Source organism: Penicillium daleae (genome assembly GCF_028827525.1).
Source record: "Penicillium daleae strain IBT 16125 chromosome Unknown utg000002l_segment0_segment0, whole genome shotgun sequence".
In the NCBI taxonomy this organism is placed as follows: domain Eukaryota; kingdom Fungi; phylum Ascomycota; class Eurotiomycetes; order Eurotiales; family Aspergillaceae; genus Penicillium; species Penicillium daleae.
In genome coordinates, this window is record NW_026623150.1 from 1,736,942 (window position 1) to 1,760,736 (window position 23,795).

At 49.9% G+C, this 23,795-nt stretch overlaps 7 protein-coding genes across 7 annotated transcripts; 5 read left to right on the top strand and 2 right to left on the bottom strand.

The window, feature by feature from the left end:
• Positions 1–372: 372 nt before the first annotated feature.
• agd3 (putative extracellular serine-rich protein) lies at positions 373–3,351 on the top strand (the record flags this gene model as incomplete). Its single annotated transcript, XM_056905029.1, has 2 exons — positions 373–614; positions 675–3,351. 2 exons carry the CDS (start codon positions 373–375, stop codon positions 3,349–3,351), a joined length of 2,919 nt encoding a protein of 972 aa, XP_056769136.1.
• A 3,553-nt stretch (positions 3,352–6,904) lies between these two features.
• N7458_001647 (endo alpha-1,4 polygalactosaminidase) lies at positions 6,905–7,870 on the top strand (the record flags this gene model as incomplete). Its single annotated transcript, XM_056905030.1, has 1 exon — positions 6,905–7,870. The coding sequence occupies one exon, from the start codon at positions 6,905–6,907 to the stop codon at positions 7,868–7,870; it is 966 nt and encodes a 321-aa protein (XP_056769137.1).
• A 3,886-nt stretch (positions 7,871–11,756) lies between these two features.
• Positions 11,757–13,172, bottom strand: N7458_001648 (spherulation-specific family 4 protein; the record flags this gene model as incomplete). Its single annotated transcript, XM_056905031.1, has 3 exons — positions 11,757–12,077; positions 12,347–12,704; positions 12,940–13,172. 3 exons carry the CDS (start codon positions 13,170–13,172, stop codon positions 11,757–11,759), a joined length of 912 nt encoding a protein of 303 aa, XP_056769138.1.
• An 891-nt stretch (positions 13,173–14,063) lies between these two features.
• Positions 14,064–15,350, top strand: N7458_001649 (NAD-dependent epimerase/dehydratase family protein; the record flags this gene model as incomplete). The annotated part of the gene is made up of 1 exon (XM_056905032.1): positions 14,064–15,350. The coding sequence occupies one exon, from the start codon at positions 14,064–14,066 to the stop codon at positions 15,348–15,350; it is 1,287 nt and encodes a 428-aa protein (XP_056769139.1).
• Positions 15,351–16,158: 808 nt separating this feature from the next.
• N7458_001650 (mitochondrial 54S ribosomal protein mL54) lies at positions 16,159–16,958 on the top strand (the record flags this gene model as incomplete). The annotated part of the gene is made up of 2 exons (XM_056905033.1): positions 16,159–16,645; positions 16,708–16,958. 2 exons carry the CDS (start codon positions 16,159–16,161, stop codon positions 16,956–16,958), a joined length of 738 nt encoding a protein of 245 aa, XP_056769140.1.
• A 232-nt stretch (positions 16,959–17,190) lies between these two features.
• N7458_001651 (glutathione S-transferase family protein) lies at positions 17,191–18,069 on the bottom strand (the record flags this gene model as incomplete). Its single annotated transcript, XM_056905034.1, has 2 exons — positions 17,191–17,948; positions 18,018–18,069. 2 exons carry the CDS (start codon positions 18,067–18,069, stop codon positions 17,191–17,193), a joined length of 810 nt encoding a protein of 269 aa, XP_056769141.1.
• Positions 18,070–18,892: 823 nt separating this feature from the next.
• On the top strand, positions 18,893–21,426 carry N7458_001652 (putative phosphoinositide-specific phospholipase C; the record flags this gene model as incomplete). Its single annotated transcript, XM_056905035.1, has 4 exons — positions 18,893–19,282; positions 19,387–20,161; positions 20,219–20,819; positions 21,261–21,426. 4 exons carry the CDS (start codon positions 18,893–18,895, stop codon positions 21,424–21,426), a joined length of 1,932 nt encoding a protein of 643 aa, XP_056769142.1.
• Positions 21,427–23,795: the final 2,369 nt, after the last annotated feature.

The following is a 23,795-nucleotide window of genomic DNA, read 5'->3' on the forward strand; positions in this document are numbered from 1 at the left end:
GGTCAGCTTGACCTTACCGACATCCCACGCCCTTGGGGGGATCTCGATCTGCCCTATCACCCTCGCCGTCAACTTCATTAGCACGCCACCTACAATCCTGATAGAAAGTGCCGAGTAGGATGAAGCCTATGTGGAGATTATCCTTCGTAAAAGCCTGTAGCCTCAGCCAGGAAAGCCGATAGGTCTCGACAAGTCTGAGTCGGCCTATCTCCAGTCTATAAAGAGACTGGTGAATCATACTTTTCCTGGAAGTAAGATACAAGTTAAGTTACTTCGTCCTGCATCCCGCCCCAGTTTTACTGTCAGTCGTTTCTCGTGCATGGTGCGTTCTGTTCTCTCGTTTTCAGACCTGTACCCCTGGTTTCTATCAGCATGGTGCAAATTCCCGCGTGGGCCGTGAAGATCGGCTGCTTCTACGGACTTATAACATGCGACACTCGTCCCGGTGTCTGGCCTGATCATAAGCCTCAAGTCATTTCTTGGGAGCCTCCTCGTCCATCTCACACGCCTACTACTACCCATACTACTACCACGAGCATTGTTGGTGGCTCTACTACTACCACTCTGCCCGAGGCCACTACATCTATTCCCTCGTTGACCACTTCTTCATCTTTGTCTGTTTCTGTTACTGTATCTTCTTCCTCTTCCCCCGTTTCTTTAACCTCGGGAACTAGTGGCATTGTTTCTTCTGTTGAGACTGTTTCGCCTACTAGTACCGCCACTCCATCGACCTTTGCCACCTCCCCATCCGTGTTTAGCTCTTCGAGCTCTGTAGACTCGAGTTCTTCGACACAGGGTTCTCCTTCGAGCTCACCGGTCAGCTCATTTAGCTCCACTCCTGGAAGCACGTCAGTGAGCCCAGCTACTTCTCCGAGTGCCACTGCAAGTGGAAGCCCTTCCTCGAGTCCAATTGCTTCATCGAGCCCTCTTGGTTCTTCCACTGTAGCCTCCTCTTCCTCCCCTGGAAGTTCGGCATCTGCTAGTTCCTCTGCTCCAGCAAGCTCTTCTGCCCCAGCAAGCTCTTCTGCCCCAGCAAGCTCTTCTGCCCCAGCAAGCTCTTCTGCCCCAGCAAGCTCTTCTGCCCCAGCAAGCTCTTCTGCTCCAGCAAGCTCTTCTGCTCCGTTGAGCTCGTCAACTCCTGCAAGCTCCACCGCAAAGCCCACTTCCACCCCCGTCAGCTCCTTAACCCCTATTGGGTCTTCATCAACCCCTGCATCAATTCCCGCTACAAGCAAGCCCAGCTCCAGCCCTGCAGCCTCGTCTTCTCCTGTATCTTCGAGTACCCCTGTCACATCGCCAACTATGTCTTCCACCGCAGTCTCCATCTCGGCGTCTGCCTCCGCTACTCCTGTTAGCCATGCCTCCGTCGCTGCTAATATCCTGGTGATTGCCAGGGACACTGCGTCCGCCGGTGTTGCCTCTTCTGGCTTGAATTCCTATGGTATTCCTTTCACAACTCTGATTGTTCCTCAAGCAGGTGTTGCTCTTCCCGCCTTGAACACCAGTACCGGAGGAAACTTCGGTGGAATTGTTGTTGCATCCGAAGTCAGCTATGATTATGGTGCGACTGGCTACCAGAGTGCTTTGACAACCGATCAGTGGAACCAACTGTACGCTTACCAACTTGCGTATGGTGTTCGTATGGTTCAGTATGATGTTTACCCCGGCCCCAACTACGGTGCCACCGCTGTTGGCGGTGGATGCTGTAACACCGGTGTTGAACAAGATATCTCTTTCACCGATATTAGCGACTTCCCTACCTCCGGACTGCGAACTGGAGCTGGTGTGAGCACTGAGGGCCTGTGGCATTACCCGGCTACTATCAGCAACACCACCTCCACTAAGCAGATTGCTGCCTTTGCTGCCAACTCCGTTACCTCGACCGACACCACTGCCGCAGTCATCAATAACTTCGACGGCCGTGAGCAGATGGCCTTCTTCATTGGCTTTGACACCACCTGGAGTGCGACTTCCAACTATCTTCAACACGCTTGGATTACTTGGATCACTCGCGGTCTTTACGCCGGATACCGTCGTGTGAACCTGAACACCCAAATTGATGATATGTTCCTGGAGTCCGACATCTACTATCCCAACGGTACTACTTTCCGCATTCGAAATGAGGATATGGATAACATCCGTGACTGGATCCAGACCATCAACGCCAAGATGAACGCCGGCAGTACCTACTTCCCCGAAGTTGGTCACAACGGAAACGGCAACATCGAGAACTCTTCAAACACCGATGCTGGCTACACTATCTGCAACAAGGGTGGAATTGAGTATGACTCTCCTCCTGACACCCCTCTTGAGTTTGAGAAGCCCCTGGGTACTGGTACCAACCTGTGGCCCAAGTCGCCTACAACTTATGACTGGACCACCGCCTGCACTCAGCTGGACCCTCTCTTGCTCTGGTGGACTACTCCCGCCAACCTCAATAGCTTCGGCTCTATTTCTCACACCTTCACTCATGAGGAGCAGGACAATGCCACCTACTCAGATATATTCAAGGAGATCAGCTTCAACCAGGCTTGGCTCAAGCAGAATGGCATTGATCAGTCCACCCACTTTACCGCCAACGGTATCATCCCCCCTGCCATCACTGGTCTGCACAACGGTGATGCCCTTCAGGCCTGGTGGGACAACGGTATTAAGAACTGCGTTGGTGACAACACCCGTCCCGCTCTTCTGAACACCGAGAATGAGATGTGGCCCTACTTCACTGTTGTCTCCACTGATGGCTTTGCCGGTATGCAGGTCAACCCTCGCTGGGCAACCCGTATCTACTACAACTGTGATACCCCCATCTGTACTCTGAACGAGTGGATTGCTACCTCTGCCGGTAGCGGTACTTTCGATGACCTGCTCGCTACCGAGAAGGCCGATACTATGCGTCACCTGTTGGGTCTCCACCATGACCCTTACATGTTCCACCAAGCCAACTTGCGCAATGCCGATGCTGATCCTATCACCATCAACGGCGTCTCTGCCAAGTACTCCATCTTCCAGGCTTGGGTTGAGGTTCAGGTCCAGGAGTTTGTCCGCCTTGTTGAGTGGCCTCTTGTCACTCTCAAGCACGCTGATATGTCCGCCCAGTTCCTGGCTCGCTACAACCGTGATGCTTGTGGCTATGCTCTGAGCTACACCACCAATAGCGGAAAGATTACCGCTGTTACTGTTACCGCCAACGGTAACACCTGCAGTGAGCCCATTCCCGTGACCTTCCCCAGTGCCCCATCCAACACCCAAGGCTTCACCACCGAGCAGTTGGGCAGCGACCCCACCACTGTCTGGGTGCAGCTCTCCGGTTCGCCCGTTACCTTCACTCTCTCCACCCCTATAACTCTGTAGTAGGCAGGGTCGAGTTTTATCCTGGACATCTGCTATTCAAAATGTTTCGTATTGATTTATCTTGTTTCGAAGCTTTGCTATTATTTGTGAATGAATCTTCTCTAGACCTGTTATGAGGACTCTGAGTTGTGATGGAAATTAATATAATTCAAGCATGCTTTTGATCCAATCAATTCTTCTCCAACATGAAAAGTTCAGTCCCTTAGTTTTACATTATGGTGCCTTTGGAATGACCTGCGAATACGAGGTGCCTCGTATACTTGCCGTAGCTTCGTCCTAAGACCGAGACCTGATTGAATTGGCGGTCTGACCCGCAGTTGTCAGCAGGAACAAAAGTATTACTCTGCAGGTCCAACACATGTTATGTATGATGCACGAATTGTGTCATTTGATGGCTTGCTTACCCCGCCCGAGTAGAATTCAATTCCTCCTCTGATGTTTTTTTAACTTTTGTAAAAAAAAAGTGGTTGCAAACTTTTACTGAGTCCATTAGAGAGTTCTGGATTCCCAGAATGTCAATAGGGCTGAATTCTCTACTGAATTGGGCAGAATCCATATGAAAGCCTCCTTCTTGGCTATCAACTAAGCTAACATCCTCAAGGCAGAATTGACTTGCTTATTTTGGGTTGACACGATGTCCTAGCATAGCATCTAGTTGAGCCATTTTCCATCACCCACTAACGGCGACGCCGAAGTGTTGCCCCTCTCTTCTTGTCAGGTTCGTTGTCCAGCCGCAAATTATGGAATGACTTGGACACCTCGTGCCTTAAGGCGTGGCTTCACGAGGTTGTACAACGAATAGTAAGCAATGGTTAGAGGTAAAATGTCGGCTCCGGAGGGCATCAACACGAACGCAGTTGATGCACCCTGGCCTCGAGCGGCTCAACTAGGCAGGCTAGCAAGATGGTCATCGTAGTCCAGTGTCCTAAATTGGGCTAGCAGCTATTGCATCTGGAGGATTAGACCATCCCGTGCGAGTTTCATTGGCGCTCGGAGATATTCGCAGCCACCAGAGTATGACTTAGGACTGGGCGTTAAAAGTCTCCGGCCACGATCAGTCGATGAATCATCACAGTACATGCGTGGAAGCGGGGGAGACGATGCTAGGTACTCCGAGGGAGAATTTTGGCGAGCTGGTTAGAGATTGCGACATGGCGACATGGCGACATGGGCTTGGGAATAAATTTCATCCAGCTTTGAATGAAATGGGCATAGCGTGAGTGACTTGTCCTCAAGGGGCGGCTATAGTCGATCTTGGCACGCCATTGATGTCCATTTCCCGGGTCGTTCCAAGATGCCATCTTTTCGTATTGAAGGAGCGCTATTATTTGTAGATGCCGCCCTAAGGAGCGGGTGTGGCGTTCGGGGATAACGGATAGGGAAAATCATGCGATTGGGTTCTCTAGGACGAGATCAGAATTGTGCAGGGGTTTTTTGCTGGAGAGTTTGCTTTTTGCCTTGTTACATTCTAGCTCCTAATCCCGGAGTTTACCACTATTCCGTGGTTGTATGTTACTCTTCTTGCAGCCGAAAGGCTAAGGCGTGCATACTAGAAAGACGTGGATGTGGGGAGCAGGGCGGGAGGTGCATCTCGCACGAGGCAAAGGCAAGCGAGTAAGTAAAGGTCATCATTCCAGCCTCACAACTTACACAAACCATCAAGAACCAACAATCTAATCCACCCGTCTTTCGAAGCTGGGTGCAGCACTCACAGCACTAATGTACGAAGTATGGAGTAGAGTAATTGCTCTTTACTGGGTACATACATCAGATGATGTGGATCCCTGTCCGGGCCTCTCGTCCGGCAACTCAGGGCCGAAGTCGATCGGTTGCCAAGTCCTAAGATATAGATTTCCTAAGCAAACTTGTTAACGCGAAAGCCATTCCGGGCATTAGCGTGCTTTAAGTTCCGAAAGACAGCTAGTTAGTGGAGCCTCAGGGCGGTATTTCTGGGTATATTTGAAACCGTTCTATACGGAAATGTAATATTACAACTGTCTAGTGAGTGTTTTGCAAAACGGACGAGCTTCTCCAAGAAATGCGTCGTCATCGCTTTTAGTTCTTACTAGTCAACCGACTAAAGCAGACAGCGGTCCCACCAGATCAAGAACCTGCCTTGCTAATTTGGGCGCTTGCCAGCGCATGCATCGCCTGGGATCGGATCATTGGCCGGGTTCCAGATCCCCAGCCAGAGAATAATATGGGCCATGTTAATCATTCTGATTCTTCAGCACTTCGCGCGGGTTGCAGATTGAACCCTCCAGGGACCAGGGACGGCCCAATGCTGCCCTGTCAAATTTAAGGTGGGCGCTCGGGGAGTACCGTTTGTCCCTGAAAAGGCTGGCTGAAAAGGTGACTGCTCAACTGCTTAACCTCAGTGTAACCCATAAGGCCCCTTTGACTCACGCCTCAATTTCAACCTCGTCGGCTAGGAAGACCCATTTGATGCATTTCGACTGGCATCGGTGGCACTGGGTGCTAAGGTCTTGGCAAACAGGGGTGGATGCTGGACGGTGCGTCTATTCTTGTTTTAGTGGTTATGGCAATTATGGCAAGACTCTGCGCCCGTCGCTCGTTTTTTTTTTTTTTTTTTTTTTTCCCTTTTTCTTCCCCGCTCCTTCTTCTGCTTTTTTCTTTGCTTTGTTTCCAACTTCTCATATGATTGCCCAGGAAGTGTCCAAATTTTGGATCACTCTTAGCCTCTCGTACTCCGTCCATGCAGGGGAACTATACCGTAGCCTTGACCTCCCAGGTGATACTACTCTACGTGCTTGGGATCTCCAGATAGTTACAGTAGATTTGATACCCTGTTTAAGCACTTCATATACGTTGACATGGTCGTTGCCTGATTCAACCACCCAATTTATGGCCAGTTACGATCGGTTCACACACCTCGGTAGATCAACATTGGTTCCACCACCTTAATTCCTGCCCTACCCGGTCCCCGAATGGCCGAGATTTTGTTTTTCTCTGGCAGGAAGCACCGATAATTGCTTGCTATTCTCGGTCGCAATTCCTGACTGGCTCTAACAGAAACAGCTGCAGATGTGGCTCAGTTAGCTTGGCGCTGATCCCTAGGCTCCCGAGTTTCCCTTTCACATTTTCCCTTTCTTTTGCCATTCCTCAAGCACGCTTCGCGCCTGTTCCGGGAGTCTTTTGACGTACCTGAAGCGGTATTGCAGGCAGCTAAGGTATCAGATCAATCCTTCACATGGTAATATCTAGGGCTCTGCAATTGATATTATTGTTGTAGCTGTGCCTGCCTTGAACGATCGCCACAACCTCAGCCCCAGAACCCTGCGGTCTGGGCCCGCTTCCCTGGGGACACTCCTCTTTTGCTCTCTGAGCTTAAAGATGCCTATCACCCACAAGCTTGCTTGATTTACTTGATATATGTACATCACCTTTCTCCGGTGATCTACCTCTTGTCTCGCGGTTGGCCCCTCCTTGACTGTGCTAATCGGCTGCTGACTCTGGCCGCGGAATTGCGTTAACCTCCGAAAAACACCATCTTTTCGATTCCACCTTTACTGTTCGTTGCAGGACCGCAAAAATGGACAAGACGACAACAAAGTCTGGCTGGGCGGCTTGGACCGCCAAAAAGAAGGTTTTTGTCGCCTCTATCGTTGCCCTTATTATCGTCGCACTTGGTGTCGGACTCGGTGTTGGTCTGGGTGTCGGTTTGAATAACGGAGGCAGCGGAGAAGGTGAAGGTAGTGGCAGTGGAAGCGGCGGCACTGGCACCGGTGGAAATGGAACTACCAGCGGCAACGCGACAGTGAAATGGCAACCAGAAGTGGGTGTCAAATGGCAGATTGAGCTCCTCTATGCTCTCAACGACACTTCGGTGGACGCTGAAGTCTACGATATCGACCTCTTCGACAACGATAAGTCGATGATCTCGAAGCTTCAGGGCCTCGACCGCAAGGTCATCTGCTACTTCTCTGCCGGGACGTACGAGCAGTGGCGCTCTGATGCCAATCAGTTTCAATCCTCCGACCTGGGTAGCGATCTTGCTGACTGGCCGGGTGAAAAATGGCTCGACACAAACTCCAATAGTGTGCGCAAGATCATGCAAACCCGTCTTGACCTAGCAGTGACCAAGGGTTGTGATGGTGTTGACCCCGACAACATTGACGCCTATGACAACTCAAACGGGCTCAAGTTGACAAAAGATGACGCAATTAACTACGTGAATTGGCTCGCTGGTCAGGCGCACGGTCGCAATCTGTCCATGGGTCTTAAGAACGGTGGCGCCATTATCGATGCAGTCATCGACAATATGCAGTGGTCTGTCAACGAGCAATGCGCTCAGTATTCAGAATGCGATACCTATGCCGCATTCACGGACGCCAACAAGCCTGTCTTCCACATCGAATATCCCAAAGGAGATAATACCAATAACAATCAAGCCGTCACCACTTCGCAAAAATCCTCGGCTTGCAATGCTGCCAGTGCTGGCAACTTCTCCACTGTCATTAAAAATATGGATCTGGACAATTGGGTGGAATACTGTTGACGATGATGTACATGACACGCGACTCCTTTTTATGTGCCTGCCTTTTCGAACCTTGACCACCTGTATTGCATATAACAATAGGATAGTTCCTGCTCGCCTAATTAACCGAAAGGGTTCGGTTCTATGACGCTTCTAGCGAAGTACACGAAAATCCACTAAGGAATTCATTCTCCCATAGTTACTCCGTGGCGCTAGACGCTTTGTCAGATTCATCTTGGTATATGTTACTCTGCTTCAATTGCCGTTTCGGCTTTCAATAGCGTCCTGGATCTTAAGCCTCACGATTTCCCGTTCTTCGTCGCTTAGTGCTTAACGAAGGGGAATTGACTAGTTAGTTACGAGGCGCCGACCATGTTGGTCAGCATCACGGCCGTAAATTGGGGTTTAGCGTCTCGTTTTCGCGAGTTGTCACCAGCCGTGGCTGATGCGGTCCAATGGACGAGGGTCTCCCTTTGGCGTGCCTAGACTCCTGGCGTGACGGGTTTGGGGGCTAGTGATACGTCCTGTAAGCCGGGTGAAAGACGACAGGACTATCGCCCAACCAAAAACAACAATTTACGGATGCCTCCGGAGACCAAGCGAAGCGATAATACCTACTTCTTTCTCCTTCCGATTCTGTAGAGTTCGGTATTCGGCCGGGAATTAGTATCAATAGTGTCTTCATAGAGTGAGGTATGTGCACCCGGCTACTCTCCGAATGTTCTAGACAATGGATACGGCTAAACATCCGATGATGTTTGTCATTCTTGGCATTTCTTGGCATCTGCAAGGCTCGAGGCGAGTCTCGCGAGCCTCATTGGTTATGTTTTGCGGAGATGGTCGCAAGAAGCGCCTCAAGCCAGTGTCACTTACAAATAGATGCTGCATTACTTCGTACCTTGGAAATTACAAGTGACGGTGTAAATACGCCCGAAACTTTCAAAATTTTGCAGAATTCCAGTGCGATGTAATATATGTAAAAATAACTCCGATGGAGTAATCTTTTCAAAGCCGCTTATACTATGAGCGCTCACCGACCAATGGTGTTGGACATATCAGAAATTTTGTTTTTGAAGATCGGAATATTAACTTTGATCGCTCGCCCTTGCATGTCGAGGTTGTGACACCAAATTGACTCAACGAGAAGCATCCATGAAAGCTTCAGCTTGCACACGAGCTGCAGGGGCCGAAAATACCCCAACCACTTGGAGCTTTTCAAGTGGCGAACCACTAGTCACCAAGCCATCACGGGGACTGTCATGCCCTTAGCTCAACACTGCGATCGGACTTTTTTCGTTACTCGAACTAAACTTCTAACGAGTTTTGAGGGCCCAGAGATGGAAGGAGTCTATTATCCACTTTGGCGATCTTGTGCTCCAAACACGGGGGCACTGTTGCACGATTTGGGGTCGGTTAGGAAAGTCGAACACTCTAAAAGCCCTAGCCGCTTCATATGTGACCCATCACTATTCCACTCTACTGATCTGCTCCGAGGCTGGGTGGGTATGAAGAAAAAGTCAATCGCCCCAGCCAGTGATCGCGAGCGCTAAGACCAGGCCCCTCGAGTGGCTCCCGAGTGGCTCCCGAGCGGATCTGCCCGGTTCCTGACAACGATCCATGGCTGTCGGTGTTTATTGGTCCACGGTGATCAGCTGGGGTTATCCATCGGTGAGTCTTCTTCACACAACTCCACTGCTCCCGTCGTTGCTGCATCAAGGGGCCGATTCCTACCTGAAGAGTGCTGGATCGATGCTCGTGAAACGACCAAGTAAATTTCCTCGGCAGAAGCAAGTCGCATGATTGGCTATTTCGTTGTTCCGAATTTTCTCTTTTGCCAAGCCGTTCCAGATGAATTGGCCCCACGGCGAGATCGATCTCGATCGGCTCGGGTATAATGTACTCCCAAGAACATGTCGCCATTCGTAAGGTTTCGATTGTAAGTACTTCTGGCGCAAATTCTGGCTGTTTACTTTAGGTGGTGGTGAATATAGTTGGAACGGTCTCTGCCAACCACGTTTTCGTGTATCGTTGGCACCCTTTACCATGGTTGGAGGCGATTGGCAAAACCTTCTGAAAATCCGGTGACAGGCTGATTCCATGGTACCCTATTACTCAAATATACACTGTATGCTCGGTGATCCTCCAGGTGAACCAGTTCGCGCCATGCAGGCCATATGCTTCTTCCTGCACCAGCCTCTCTATCGACCCAGAAAGAAGCCCCATGCGTTACAGAATTCTGGGTCCTCGTAGAAATTTTCAAGGATCGGCAGAACAGATGACTCGAACAGGTTCGACCGGGAATGCACAATCAAAGGATTGACAGTGAGCTTCTCCTGCCTTTCCCTAGCCCTGCTCCGCATCGCGGCTGGCTCTGTGGGGTTTTTTCGAGACAAGAGATGGATCGAAAATCATCGAGGATTTTCAGCAGGGTTACCGCTCCTGTCTGACGTATCTGAAGTACGCCACGAGGTGGTGGCTTCCGCTCCTGTGGATCGGATCAGCAGGGGTTGGGGATGAACTGGGTTACAGATTCAAAATGCTCTCAATCTACTGGATCAGAAACTCAGAATTGAGTGTTGCAAAGGAGAAATTCATCTTGCAAATACGCATGGTCACGTTAAAGGCCGAGCCGCTCAAAAATCCATGCTATACTTGGAACTAAGACAAGGGCCGGCTTGCCAGCCGTACTTTCGAAACCAGCAAGTGGAAACCCAGTGTAACTTTTTGACACCCTCTTTGGCACATCATGATCCCTTGACTTGGACCCTTTCTCCTCGTATGCAGGTGGTCTGTTTCCAATTTGCCCAGGATATCGAGCAACTCGGTTCCATCGCAGCGTGGTGCCGACCCATTATTCTGGTCCCCACTGCAAGACACTCAGAGCGGAATCTTTGTCATGTACCACCGTGTTGTCTCAGACCTTTCAAAATCAGTTGGGGTTGTCCGACCTTTGCCGAGGAAAGCGCGCCCGGAGCTTCTAATTGCAGGAGTGTCTGTTGATATCATATTATGTATGTCTTAACAAAGTCCTTTATTAAGGCACTCTGTGTGCAGCTCAACTTGATACATGATGTTGCAATCCCTCTGTATACCCAGCGCAAAGGAAGTTGCTATTTTGGGATCGCCCAAGCGGAATCTCAAAGCATTGGATGCTGTCGTACAGCACATCCTGCATGTTAGTGTCTGGCCCCATACATAACAAATCAGAGTCGCTCTCTTGAAAGAAAATTTGCCAGGACTAGTTCTAGGAAGGAAGGTGAATTTTCCTTCTGCCCGAATTCGAAAAACGTCTGGGCCTATACAGCCTTGCATCATTATGACCTGATTACCTGTACCCAACCAGATGCTTACCAAATTCTGAGACCAATACGACCAGATTGATATCGAATTGATGCCGTGGTTAGAGTGGAACCCACCCCAGTCTAAAACGCCACGGGTATACTCTTCTCTAGGTAAGTCATGATCCGGTTGTTCCAGCTCGGACTATACTTGTAACCGTCGTTGTATCAGGTACGGCGCAGGAATGAAAATTACAACAATACTTACACGACTCCACTTTACGAAACGAGGTAGACTACATCCGTCCTTATTTTTCCTTTGTCGCAATTTTTCGAGCTACAGATTTCAATCATTTGGATCTCATATCGTGCTTTGGCCTCTTCTTTTCGGGTTTTAGCCGCTGATAGTCTCGGTTCTCTGGGATTCGGATGTAAGGAAAGGGGCGGTGAAATTTTTGACCGTGGCGGGCATTAGCTTGCAGGGCTTGTAGAAGGCAGTTCTCTCGAACCAAATTCTAAGGTGCATAAAAGTAAAGGGAAAAATGCGGCTGAGCTAGAACACGAATGCACAATATTCGATACCTCGTAACGCAAAGTCATGACGATGACATGTCACCACAAAGCGAGCCTCATGCCGCCATCAAATCAACAAACTCGGTCCACTTTGACCCAAAGCTAGCATAGTAGTCCGTGCTAAGATGGGTGATGTAAAGCTCATCAACCACCTTACGGGCTTCTTTCACCAGACTGCGCAGCTTAGACCCCTCCTCGGTATCTGGGACTGAGTGGATTACCGCACAGAGCTGGGTACGGTTGCTTTCCGGGATAGCCGTGAATAGCTTAGCTCCCTGGCGTTCTTGGAAGCTGCTATATGTCCCTTCAAAGACCACGGTTGAGTCGGCAGATGCCAAGTAGCGAGAGTCTGGGACAGCTCCAGGGTTGTGCACCACCTGACAATGGTAGTTAGCATCATCAAACTCGCTTGAAATTCCCAGACAGAGCACTTCGGTTGTCAATAAGGTAGCAAGCTAGAGTAAGGACCAAACTTTTCAACCCGAGAAAAATAAAAAAAAATAAGAAATGCATAAGAAATGCAGGGACTGATGAGATCATGAGAGAGCCACGCGAAGAAATGACTGGGGAATGCAAGGGGGCCATCAAAAAAAGGCGGAACAGGAGTCATGAAAATATCAAACGTTAGGAGATATTTGCAACTTACAAAGCCATTGGAACCAAACCCGTTTAGTTCCTTGACCAAGTCCGTCAGATTTTGCAAATAAGCGAGCGATTGGGCACTGTATTGCTGGGGTGCTTCATCGATGAATATTCCCCGAACGGCCAAGTCCGGGTTCGACGATTCAGTCGGCCACGCGGCGTATGTTCCGATATCCTTGCGCACTAAGGATATGTTGCGCTGTGCATACGAAGTGTGGACATAACCCAAGAGGCGGACATTTGCGTAAGATGTGAGAACAGGTATTTCACGAGTATAATTGGCATCAGGCAATGAGTTCGGCCCTGGGCCGTTTCCCGGGTTGATTACGACGGTAAAATTGACATCGGGATGAGCAGAGATCCTGGTGGCGTTTTAGCAAAACGACATTTTCCTTCTGCAAAAATTTATTCGATTTGATTTAGAGCAAGGCAAGAAGGGACCGCCATGCGGGGGGGCAGGTTGGTATCAGCGCGGCACGACATCAACCATGCCCATGGATGTGGCGGGCTAACCGGCTGCTTGGGATCGAATATTACCTTGAGGATCGGGGCAGTGATCGTAAGAAGGGGCTGGGCTGGATGGGAAGGAGAACCTACTCTTTCTCCAACGGGGACCATGCTCCGGGGGTAGGGTAAACGTAGAGTGGCACGAAGACTTTGGATTTTGGACCCATACTGTTTTTCTTGTTGAGAGTGGTGACCACGACAGCCGGTATGATCGCAGCACAAAGGACAATGAAAACAATTACGGCCAAGAGAATTCGAGCTCGTTTGGACCTAAGGCACCCTCGCCTGCTCACGTGCTTCTCGTCCGTAGCCATGGTAGACATCGTCAAAATAATAATGGGCTGTGGGAACGGTTTACGGAGAATCAATTCGAAGGGGAAAGGTGGTTTGAAATAACGAGAAGTGGATTCTCCGAGATCATATTGCTATGAATCCTATGGTACCATATATTCCGACTAACATAAGGCCAAAAAGCCTACATCTGGTAACGTTTTATTGTACTAGCAGGGAAAAGTAAAACAGAAAATAAAAATAAAAGTCACTCAGGTCTAGCCCTTTAGTGTCGTTGCGCCGCCCCAAAATAGTCCAGGGCGGGTCTCGACCATATGAGGTGCAGTGGGATATGACAGTAGATGAGATGTAGCGAGGAATACAGTTGTAGTATGATGCGGTCACTAGCCCGAGCTGAGGGTCCTGGACGTGCCTTCACGGTGGAGGCGTTTAGGGCATTTGGCCTTTGGAGGATGATATCCCAAGGCCCGGCCGCATGGCTGGCCCACTATCCACGGGGATCCTGCCTGCCTGTTCTTTGGTCTATCGCGAATTCTTCCACAGTTCGTCTCCTCTGGATTCTAAGCGCAGACTTCTTGGACCCTGGCTTATGCGAGACTCTTTCAGCTTCACTTCTTCCATTTTTGCCGGTGGTAAGGCGTCTCTGATTCCCCATTCGTTAACCAGGGTATGACACAATAGTTGGAGATAAACGAGCACATTCTGAGGCAACAGGGCAACGCAGGGTCTTTTCCCCGGTATATAAATCTTGCTTTGTGCACTGCTGAGGATCCACGGCAGACCTCAGTCATTGTTTCAAAGGTTTATAAAAAGCCTAGACCTTGGCTTTTCTGCCTTTCTTTGCTCGGGTGGCAAGACGTTGACTTAGTGTTGTGCTTTTGATCCCCTCGTCCGGACGTTCACTGATCGCATCCAACTTCACAATGGATAGTCGTCGGCGATCAGATGCAAGCACTCCCGTGGAGAGTGATTCCCCATTCTCGGTGGACACTCCTGCCACAGAATCTTCTGTTCTGTTCGACAATCTTGATGAGCTGCTACGAAGACTCCCCCAGGAAAACCAGTATATCCTCGTCACTGGTGGCCTGGGATTCATCGGAAGTCACACCACATTGGAGCTTCTCAAGGCTGGCTATAATGTGATTGTTATCGACAATCTCAGCAACTCTTTCGAAGTCGTGTTTGATCGCATCAATCTTTTGGCTCGCAAGTTCCACGACAAGCATGGATCACCGATGCCATCACTGCGGTTGCATGCGCACGATTATCGTGACACATCATCCCTTCGGGATCTTCTCCAAGAGTATCGACTCTCATCGAGGTGGGGAACTCCGAAGTCAAAAATTGCCGGTGTCATTCACTTTGCAGCATACAAGGCTGTAGAGGAGAGTATCAGGCACCCGCTTAAGTACTATGCAAACAATGTGAGCGGTTTGATCGACTTCGCATCAACACTTGGTGAATTTGGCATCAAGACATTCATCTTCTCCTCTTCAGCCACTGTATATGGTACCCTCGCAACTTCGGGTCTGCCTTTGAAAGAGGAACTCTGCGTACACAGAGAGGAGGTCTATACAGACCACAAAGGAGAAGCGCAAACGGTCCAGCCAGGGTGCACAGGAATCACCAACCCATATGGACGCACTAAATGGATCTGTGAGACTATCCTTGCCGATCTTGCTGCATCAGATCCCGAGTGGACTATTGTCGCCCTCCGCTATTTCAACCCTGTGGGTTGTGATTCGTCTGGACTCTTGGGAGAAGACCCTCGACAAGCGCCCACCAATCTGCTCCCTGTAGTCGTCAAGGTGATGACGGGTCAATATGCGGAACTTCAAATGTTCGGAACCGACTGGGACACAGCAGATGGCACGGCCATTCGGGATTTCATCCATGTCACCGACCTGGCTCGGGGACACATTGCTGCCCTCAGCACTGCAAACGAAGGGAAGCTGGCCGAGAACTTCCGCACATTCAACCTCGGTACAGGATCCGGCAACTCTGTTCTGGATGTAGTCACCACCATGGAGACAGTCATCTCCAAGCCAATTCCTCGGAAGGCCGCAGGTCGCCGCGAAGGTGACGTCGGTTCTTGTGTTGCGGTCGTTGACCGTTCTCAGAAAGAGCTGCAGTGGAAGACTCAGAAGTCACTGAAGGATGCTTGTGAGGATATATGCAACTTCCTGGATGTTAGTGGATTGTCTTCATGACTGCAGTAAGCTTTTTTTGTTTGATTATTTTCTTCCCTCTTTTACTTTTGTTCCTTTTGTCCCTGCGCCGGTTCTTAATATTCCACTCGCAGAACTGGCGGTGACTTGGCAGTGTTGTTTCGGCTACATAATGTTTGTGTCCTGATATTAGCATGCTGACTAGAGATGCATTGTATGAGCAATCTTTGAGTTTGTACTTATCATCTTTCCACTTGGCGGTCTTGCTTGTATGTTGCCGAAAATGAGCGTATCTGCATATTCCCCAACTATTCCATCCAAATTTCATGGGCAAACTTTATTATCCAAGAGTCCATTGTAAGAAAAATTGCGTAAATGTTTGGCTTTCCCATATATTGGATTCAGCCCTGGAGAAGGACCAGCAACACGATGCTGAAGTTGCAAGATCGGACAATTGCACTTAAATGCCTAAGGCATGAATACATCACGTGATGCAAGCAAACATAAACCGATGTTGGCTTGGAGGAGATCCGAGTCGAGATAGACAGTATTGGTAGAGAGTCACTCGCTGATCCTGAAAAATTCTGATCTTCGTTAAAGTCTATTCAAACAAGGTTGGGTGATCTCTCGTGACAGAAACAATCTAACTATGCGCGACTGGACTGAAGGTCACGTGAACATTCCGGCTTGGCATCAAATCCGCGCCGCAGTTTTCTGCCATTTCGCGACAGCATAATCAACATCTTCAACTCCGCGCAACCGGCCCTACAGAAAGTCAAGGTGTGCATCGGAGTGTCCAGTGAGGTATTAAAACATAACCCCTGGCTTTACACCCGGTCAAATCCCCACAATGATCTGCAGAAGTTGCCGGACCACCATGCTCTCTCGGCTACCACAGACGCATGCCGTGTCATGGACCGTATCAACAGCTGCTCGCCAATTGCCTGCTGTGCGCAATCAATGTCGATTCTACAGTGACAAGGCTCCAAATCCTCCTGTTGCAGCCACTCCTCCTTCCTCTGCTCCCCGCCAGACCACGGTCGGCGACAACACCGCTCCCTCCGCCATCTCCTCCGCTACCCCCGGTGTCTCCCAACCTTTGAGTACCCCAGAGGGCGTTCACACCGATGCGAAAGCCAACACTCCTACCAAGTCTGTTATTGAGCGCCCACCGAGTAGCTGCCCGGCCGGCACAAAGATGAACGGCCTGAACTATTTCAAGAACAAGCCGGACATTGTTGCCAAGGAGGATTCGGAGTACCCAGACTGGCTCTGGGACCTTCTTGGGGACGCAAGCAAGCAGTCGAAGACCGATAAGGGTGGTGTTGACCCGAGTAGTATGTATCCCGCGCCAATAGAAGAGAGAGTGCTTTCATCTAACCTGCCTACCCTATCACAGCTCTGAACAAGAAGCAACGAAAGCGTTACGAGAAGAAACTTGCTGCTCGCACTGGTCCCCTTGCTCCGAAGATCCCCGCCCACCACCACTCTTACGATATCACACCCGCATCCTACAACCGTGATGCACCCTCGGAGGATGCTTTCTCTGACGCCACTGCCGGCCTCGACAAGCGCCAGGAGGTTACCCAGAGCGCCCGAGACGCGCGACGGAAGGCTATCAAGGAATCAAACTTCCTGCGTGGCTTGTAAACTACAATGACCTGGCGTTGACTTTCTAGATGTGCGGCATTGCCTCCCTCGCCATTCTAAATGGCCGAGCGCTTTTGCACAAGCGGCCATCTATGAGACTGTGGATATCGGAGCGAGCAGCCCGTGAGGCTTCCGACATGTATTATTACATTTTTCATTTCTCGAATGTGCTATATATATTCAAATGATATTTATCTATTTTATGGATGTACACACACGTATAGACTCATCTCTAAGCGACAGTCTGAGGGACTGTCCACTCCTTCTCCTCGCCCTGACCGTTCAGCCAGGGCTCACAAGCCTCCCACAGGGCTTTGAATTCGCCATCACCAATCGCCATCAGCCGCTCAAAGGATTCCTGGTCAATGCGCTCGAAGAAGGCAAAGTTGCAGGCCAAGAACAGGTCTGCATAACCCGGAGTCTCGCCCTCAAAGAACGGCCCCTTCTTGCCTTCCTGGCCTTTCAGCATATTGACGAGCACCGCTGCCTCAGTCTCCAACTGCTTCCACAACTCATCGATGGTCTCTTGATCGGTCGGTCTGACCTCGGAGAGTGGTTTTCCAAAGAACTTTGACCGGGTCTCAATGAAATACTCCTTGCCTCGCGGATCCATCAAGTCTGCCACTCTTGGAACGATCAGAGAGCGAATGGCCGGACCCATGCAGCTCGCGATCTTGCCCACGGCAATGTACAGTGCATAACTAGCGTCACCACTGGGAAAGAGCGGTCGCGAAGGGAAGGTCTTGTCCAGGTGCATGATAATTGGCTGCGAATCCATCATCGCACCGTGGGGGTTCGACCTCACTGACGACGTGTGGATGATCATGGGCAAGGTATACGGAATACCCGTCTCATTGGGACCGAGCGCGAGGCCCTTGGTCAACGGGGCAATATCGGGATACGAGATCCAACTTTGCGTGTATGGGATACCCTTGAAGTTTAAGACCGCGCGGACCTTGAGGGTATTAGGTGACCACGACTTCTGTGCTCCTGATAGATTCGTCCTCTCTTAGCATGTTTACCATAGTAGCTGAAAGGGGCGGGGCATAGTCAGCGTACCGGGAAGTGTGGAGATGATGTCAAAGAACTGAACGGGCTCTGAGTCTGCCATTTTTGGAGATGTTTTCTTAGCAGGATGTATGTCGATAGAGTATTTGATTGAGCTTGTATGATGCTAGAGGATTATCTTCAAAGCTCGCCTTCAGTCGAGGACCTCAGCGGTTCTTATAACAAGCTCAACCAAGTGGGGGCGATGTGTCCCGCTCGGATTTCTGATTTCTCAGCAAGTCTTTGTCACCGAAGATAGTTAGCCAAATGTGCGCAAGTTGAACATTCGAATGCATTGTTTCGTCCCCTAGCCCCGAGGTGAAACCTTTTCCCGTTGTCCGAACCCTGTCAAACTCTTCGCCTGGACAGGGCTCCTCGACGCCATGACGCGTTCGAACCAATAGTTCGCCCCGATTTAATACGGAAGCTGGAGTGCAAGAGATAATTAGTGCTATAGGCGTGGTAGAAGGGGGCCTAGCAGTGAAAAGAGTCAAGAAGTTGCAAACGTTTAGGTGGGCCTCCAGCTATAAACGGAATGAGGAGCGAAAACTGTCCAGCCTAGCCAAAGCTACGATCTCACCGATGGAGCCGGGGTCGATCATGGCAGGACACCGCACGTGTCTCACTCCCTTAATTTCGCACCTGACACTTTTGTGTGTTTATTCTCAAATCTTCCTCTTGACTCGCGCCGCCTCTTTGCTCATACAAGTCGACGACGGTAACGAGGTCGCATTGCGTACGTCGAGCCGTGAAGCGGGGCTGCATTATCCAATCGGCGCAACTCGAGTCTACAACATCCTTGCGACGGGGCATAGCAACTGGTGAGGACGCCTTACCCCCGATTTTAAGTCGATCATTCCGATAGGCGGCGATTACGAGGTTACGAGATGGAGAATATTGACAGCCTCGTCGAGCGAGCGCGGGACCTCACGGTGCAGTTAATGGACGAGCATTATGTGGACAAACTCCACGAGACGGTAGATTCCCACCTTCAAAAGATCTATCAGGCTATCTGTGCATCGGAAGCGTCAAAGAATGATTTCCTCAAAACCGTTCAGAACGAGTCGGGCCCTGATAGCCCGCCAATTGCGGAGACACTGGCCTCGATAGACGCCTTCCGAGACTATATGCAAGATGCCACTTCTTCCGCTCAAGCACCTGTCAAGGAGTTGGATGAATCTGCTCCCATCTCGAATTATTTTGTGTCTTCGAGCCATAACACGTACTTGACGGGTAATCAGCTATATAGTGATGCCGCTGCCAGTGCGTACACATCTGTAAGTGGTTAATTCCACATGCAAACCTATCATCAACTTGGAGAATTCCTAGTTTCAAAGTGGCAAAATCGCTTGACAAGAAAAGCTCATCCCTGGTGATATAGGTCCTTCTTCGCGGATGCCGCTCTGTTGAGATTGACGTCTGGGACGGAGAACTGAAGGAGCCAGACTCGAGCGACAGTGAAACAAGCAGCGATAGCAGCAGTGCCTCAGATGATGAAAAGAGCGGATCGTCGGATACCAAGACCAAAGAAAAGACCAAGTCTAGGAGCGAAACCATACAGCAGAAATCCAAGGGCCTAACGCACGCAGTTTCGACAAGATTGAGCGATGCCCTGCGCCGCAAAACAACAAAGAAGCCCGATTCGACTTCCACGGTCTCCAAGAAAGATGTGAAAGCAACCAGCGATCAAATCTTTGGGGAACCTAGAGTTCTCCATGGACATACGCTGACCAAGGGGACGTCATTCCGCAAGATATGCTATGCCATCCGTGACAGCGCCTTTGTCAAGAGTGATTTGCCCGTGATTGTCAGCTTCGAAGTGCACTGTTGTTTGGAGCAACAGCAAATCATGGTTGACATTATGCGAGATGCTTGGAAAGGGCTTTTGGTGGAAGTTTCGCCCAACTTAGCGGCTGACAAGCTGCCCAAGTTAGTGGATCTGAAGCGGAAGATCCTGGTTAAAACCAAATCCATGCCTTTGACCACTGAACCCAAACTTGAAACACCACCCGAGGCGACAACTCCCGAGGAATCTGTCCCGCAAGCTGCGGGAGCTCAACAGCAGAAACCGGCCAAGCCGATCAAGGTTCTTGAAGCTCTAGCCAAGATGGCCATCTACACTAGAGCATTTACTTTCAGTCACTTCGACCAGCCAGGTAAGATATTTGAAGACATCTGAAGAAGGGTGTAGGGAAATCTAACGCTTCCGATAGAGGCCAAGGTCCCCGGCCATATCTTTTCTCTCTCCGAGAAGGCATGTCGCGATGCTCACGTCGATCATCGCGACCGGCTATTTGAACACAACCGCTCATCTTTCATGCGAATTTACCCTTTCGCCTTCCGCATAAACTCATCAAACCTTGATCCAGCTTTCTGCTGGCGACGAGGAGCTCAGGTCGTAGCTCTCAACTGGCAAAACCTGGACAAAGGAATGATGCTTAACCACGGCATGTTCACAGGCACAGCTGGCTGGGTATTGAAGCCAGACGGATATCGAAGCGCTGAACCTACTTCAGACCTCATCCATCGCCGCACGCTGACTCTGGAGCTGGAGGTCTTTGCGGCTCAGGATTTATCATTGCCGCCTGGCGAACATAAGGAGAAAGGGTTCAAACCCTATGTGAACTGTCAACTGCATGTCGAGGAGTCGGATGGTCCTGTCCCTGCTGGTCGTGATGATGCTAGCTCCGACTCTGAGAAAAGCAGCTTCCGCCGGTGTACTAAGAGCTCATCTGGCATCAATCCCGATTTCAAGGGGCAGAAGCTAGTCTTCCCAACCGTGACGGGCGTGGTGGAGGAGTTAAGTTTCGTTCGGTTCGTCTCTCTTTTCTTTTCTTTTCTTTTCTTTTTTTGGGCTCGTTGGCCTCCCACGCTCGCTGTTCTCCCTTATCTTCCAAACTTCTTTTCAATTATTCTTCCCTTCGCTTCGAGGTTCTCCCTTGATCCAATGTTTGCATCCGTATGCCATTGCCCTATCTCTACAATATGCAAGAGGCGGATGCGTATATCACGCAGACTTCTCTCTGCAATATTTTGCTTTTTCCTCAGCCCACCAGAAAACCCCACGCCAACCTTTTATCCCAACGGTCTGAGCTCGCAGAACCTGTCTCCTCGGCATGTCCTTTTCAAGCCACAGCTGCATCGTTACCGTGGAAATAGACGCACAGCACCGTTCCCTTTCTCCACACTCGTGAATCTCGAAGAATGTTGCCAAATTGCAGATGCCCATGCTAACTCACGTCACTTTGCATCTAGGTTCAAAATCAAGGACGACGAGATCGGTCGTGACTCCTTGGCTGCTTGGGCTTGCATCCGGCTCGATCGACTGCGTGAAGGATATCGATTTGTTCATCTCTACGATTGTGCCGGCGGAAAGAAGGGGGCAGTTCTGTTGGTCCGTGTTACGAAGCGGGCTTCGTGATGCGCGGTAATAGTATGATAGATCATCTTGTTAAATTTCCGAATGCATCGTGCTCGCGTCTGAGCTCGGGGTTTGATAGTGTACTTGCTTTGAGTTTTCAGGCATCCATGCTGCTTGTTGCACAACGTCGATGGAAACGCTAGTGAGTATCACGGGCCTTGTATCTTCAAACGATGTATGCGCCTTCACCATGATTGTACTTTCATCATATGATCTTTGGACTTCGATCTTGGGCATGTTTTTTGAATACCAAGGATAGGGCAAATTTCATGTAGTGGCAGCCCCGTGTGCCGGAAGAGAGGTTCTGGATTTTCCCTTAGCTACCAGAGAAGGGCGCCTTCTCGCAACCTCGGATGGAGACCAAGTATACTCAAGACATTGTCTCTTTATTATAACAATAGAATGCTACAGACGGCCGAGCCATTCTATACAATACTAAACCTGACAGAAAAAACCTAATTCAGTGCATGCTGAATATCATGTGCGGACTATGTGTTGCAAAAAATGCCGCTTGTTTTCCCAGGAGATCTTCTATCATGAAGATGGGACAAGTATGTGGCGAAGTATGCTAAAGTCGATGAAATTGTCTTGAATCAGTGAGCTCTTACAAAGACCCCGCCTGATGGAAAGATGCTTCATTCATGCATTAAACCTCTTTGAGACCGTATCAAATTGGGATACATTCCTTTGTGGGCCATACCGCTGGTACGCCCGCGGACTGATCCAAGAACTACAAGTTGTTGAATACGTCACGTTGGGAAACGATTTCGAAGTGTCAGCAGTAAGAACAAACTGCTCATAGAGTATCGACCGAGTCTTATGCCTCGCTACTACCATTCGCCAGGGGCGCTCTTGTTTTCGGGGGAGCCGAAAAGTGCTTCAATCAGATGACATCAACGGAAACGTTCAGAACTCCCTATTAAGTGGTCATTCGAGGAGAGAGCTCCGATTCTTGAAGAATCATGTCGCACATGTTCAGTGCATCATGTAATGCGAAAATGGTCCGTTGATATGATATCACGGCATTTACATTCCAGCGATATCAATGTGCAGGGCAATTTTCTCGCATCATACATACTGCGTGAGATCGACCTTTGCTAATCGCACTATCCGCAACAGATTGTAGTGTAGCATGGGAAGAATATGAGTGGTGGGTATGCGTGTCATGCGTCCTAAGCATGAGTCCAGGAGCTGTTTTGCCGACAGGACATGGTGCTGTGGTGCGAAAAGGATATCGAGTGTCGCTATGAGACAGAATAAGACCGCTGGTCTACTTAGGACTCGGGTTTTGATTTTATCCTGGTAAAGCATTTTGCAGTGCAATTATGTATGAGGCTCATGTCTAATTAGATGTACATCCAGGCTTGGGGCTGAATACCCTGATGCTGAGGCTTGGGGTCATCTGACATCAGCTCAAGTTTTCTATTAATGTAAGTTTTCCTGTTCATCATTCCGTAGAAGTAAGGGGCTGCTTATCCGGATGGACCCGTAAGAGTACGTAGTGCCACAATCTTCCAACGTAGGTCATTAGGCTGGTGGCCACCTATGCAATTCGTCGGACAAACGGAGAAAGAAGTACATGATATCCCTGGATGCAACCTTGAGCATATGCGGTTATGTGCATTGAGTGTGCGGTAGAGGGCCCTGGCCGTCGTGCGTCCTACGTAGCTGTGTCTGTGTTTCTTTCGCTATGCGCCGGAGGTTTTGCCGGGCCAGCATCCTCGTGTGCACTTTAAAACACATTTTCCATAGAAGAGGGAAAGATATATGCAGACCTTTGGAATAATTTAGTCGCCGACCTGGCACCTATAGCGGATACGAAGCGCGAAAGAGGCAAGAACGTGGATAATCAAGCGCTTACTGCGACCTGGAGTGAGCGATGCAGCCTTGCAGCAGGCCCAATTCATGGTACAAAAGGCAAACAAGAAAGTTATCCTGCATCATGCGCGCCATCAAGCCTCAACTGCGGCACCATTTCCCACTGGAGCGTGGCCATGCAGCAGCTTTCAAAATCCGCTTGTTGCCCCAACTCCCTGGCCGCGGGTGACATGTGGGCCCCATTAGCCACTTTCCAAACCTTGGAATTTGGGTGTAAGAGCTGGGAAGATAAACTGTCGAGCTACTCGAGTCTACCGTGCGCTGCTGTGTTACGAACGACTATTGCGGAGAGCCCTGCCAAAATAGAGATTAAGCCAGTTGAGAGGGGCAATGAACATGCCAAGTAGAAATGCATCAGATTGATCGACATTGGCAGTGGAGCAGCAGAGTCAAGTGCATATCCCATAAAGGTGATCGGTAAATGCTCCGATGACTGAAGCGTGATAAGCATGGTGCGAGCGCGGAACGCAACGCGACAGGCCTGGAGCCTG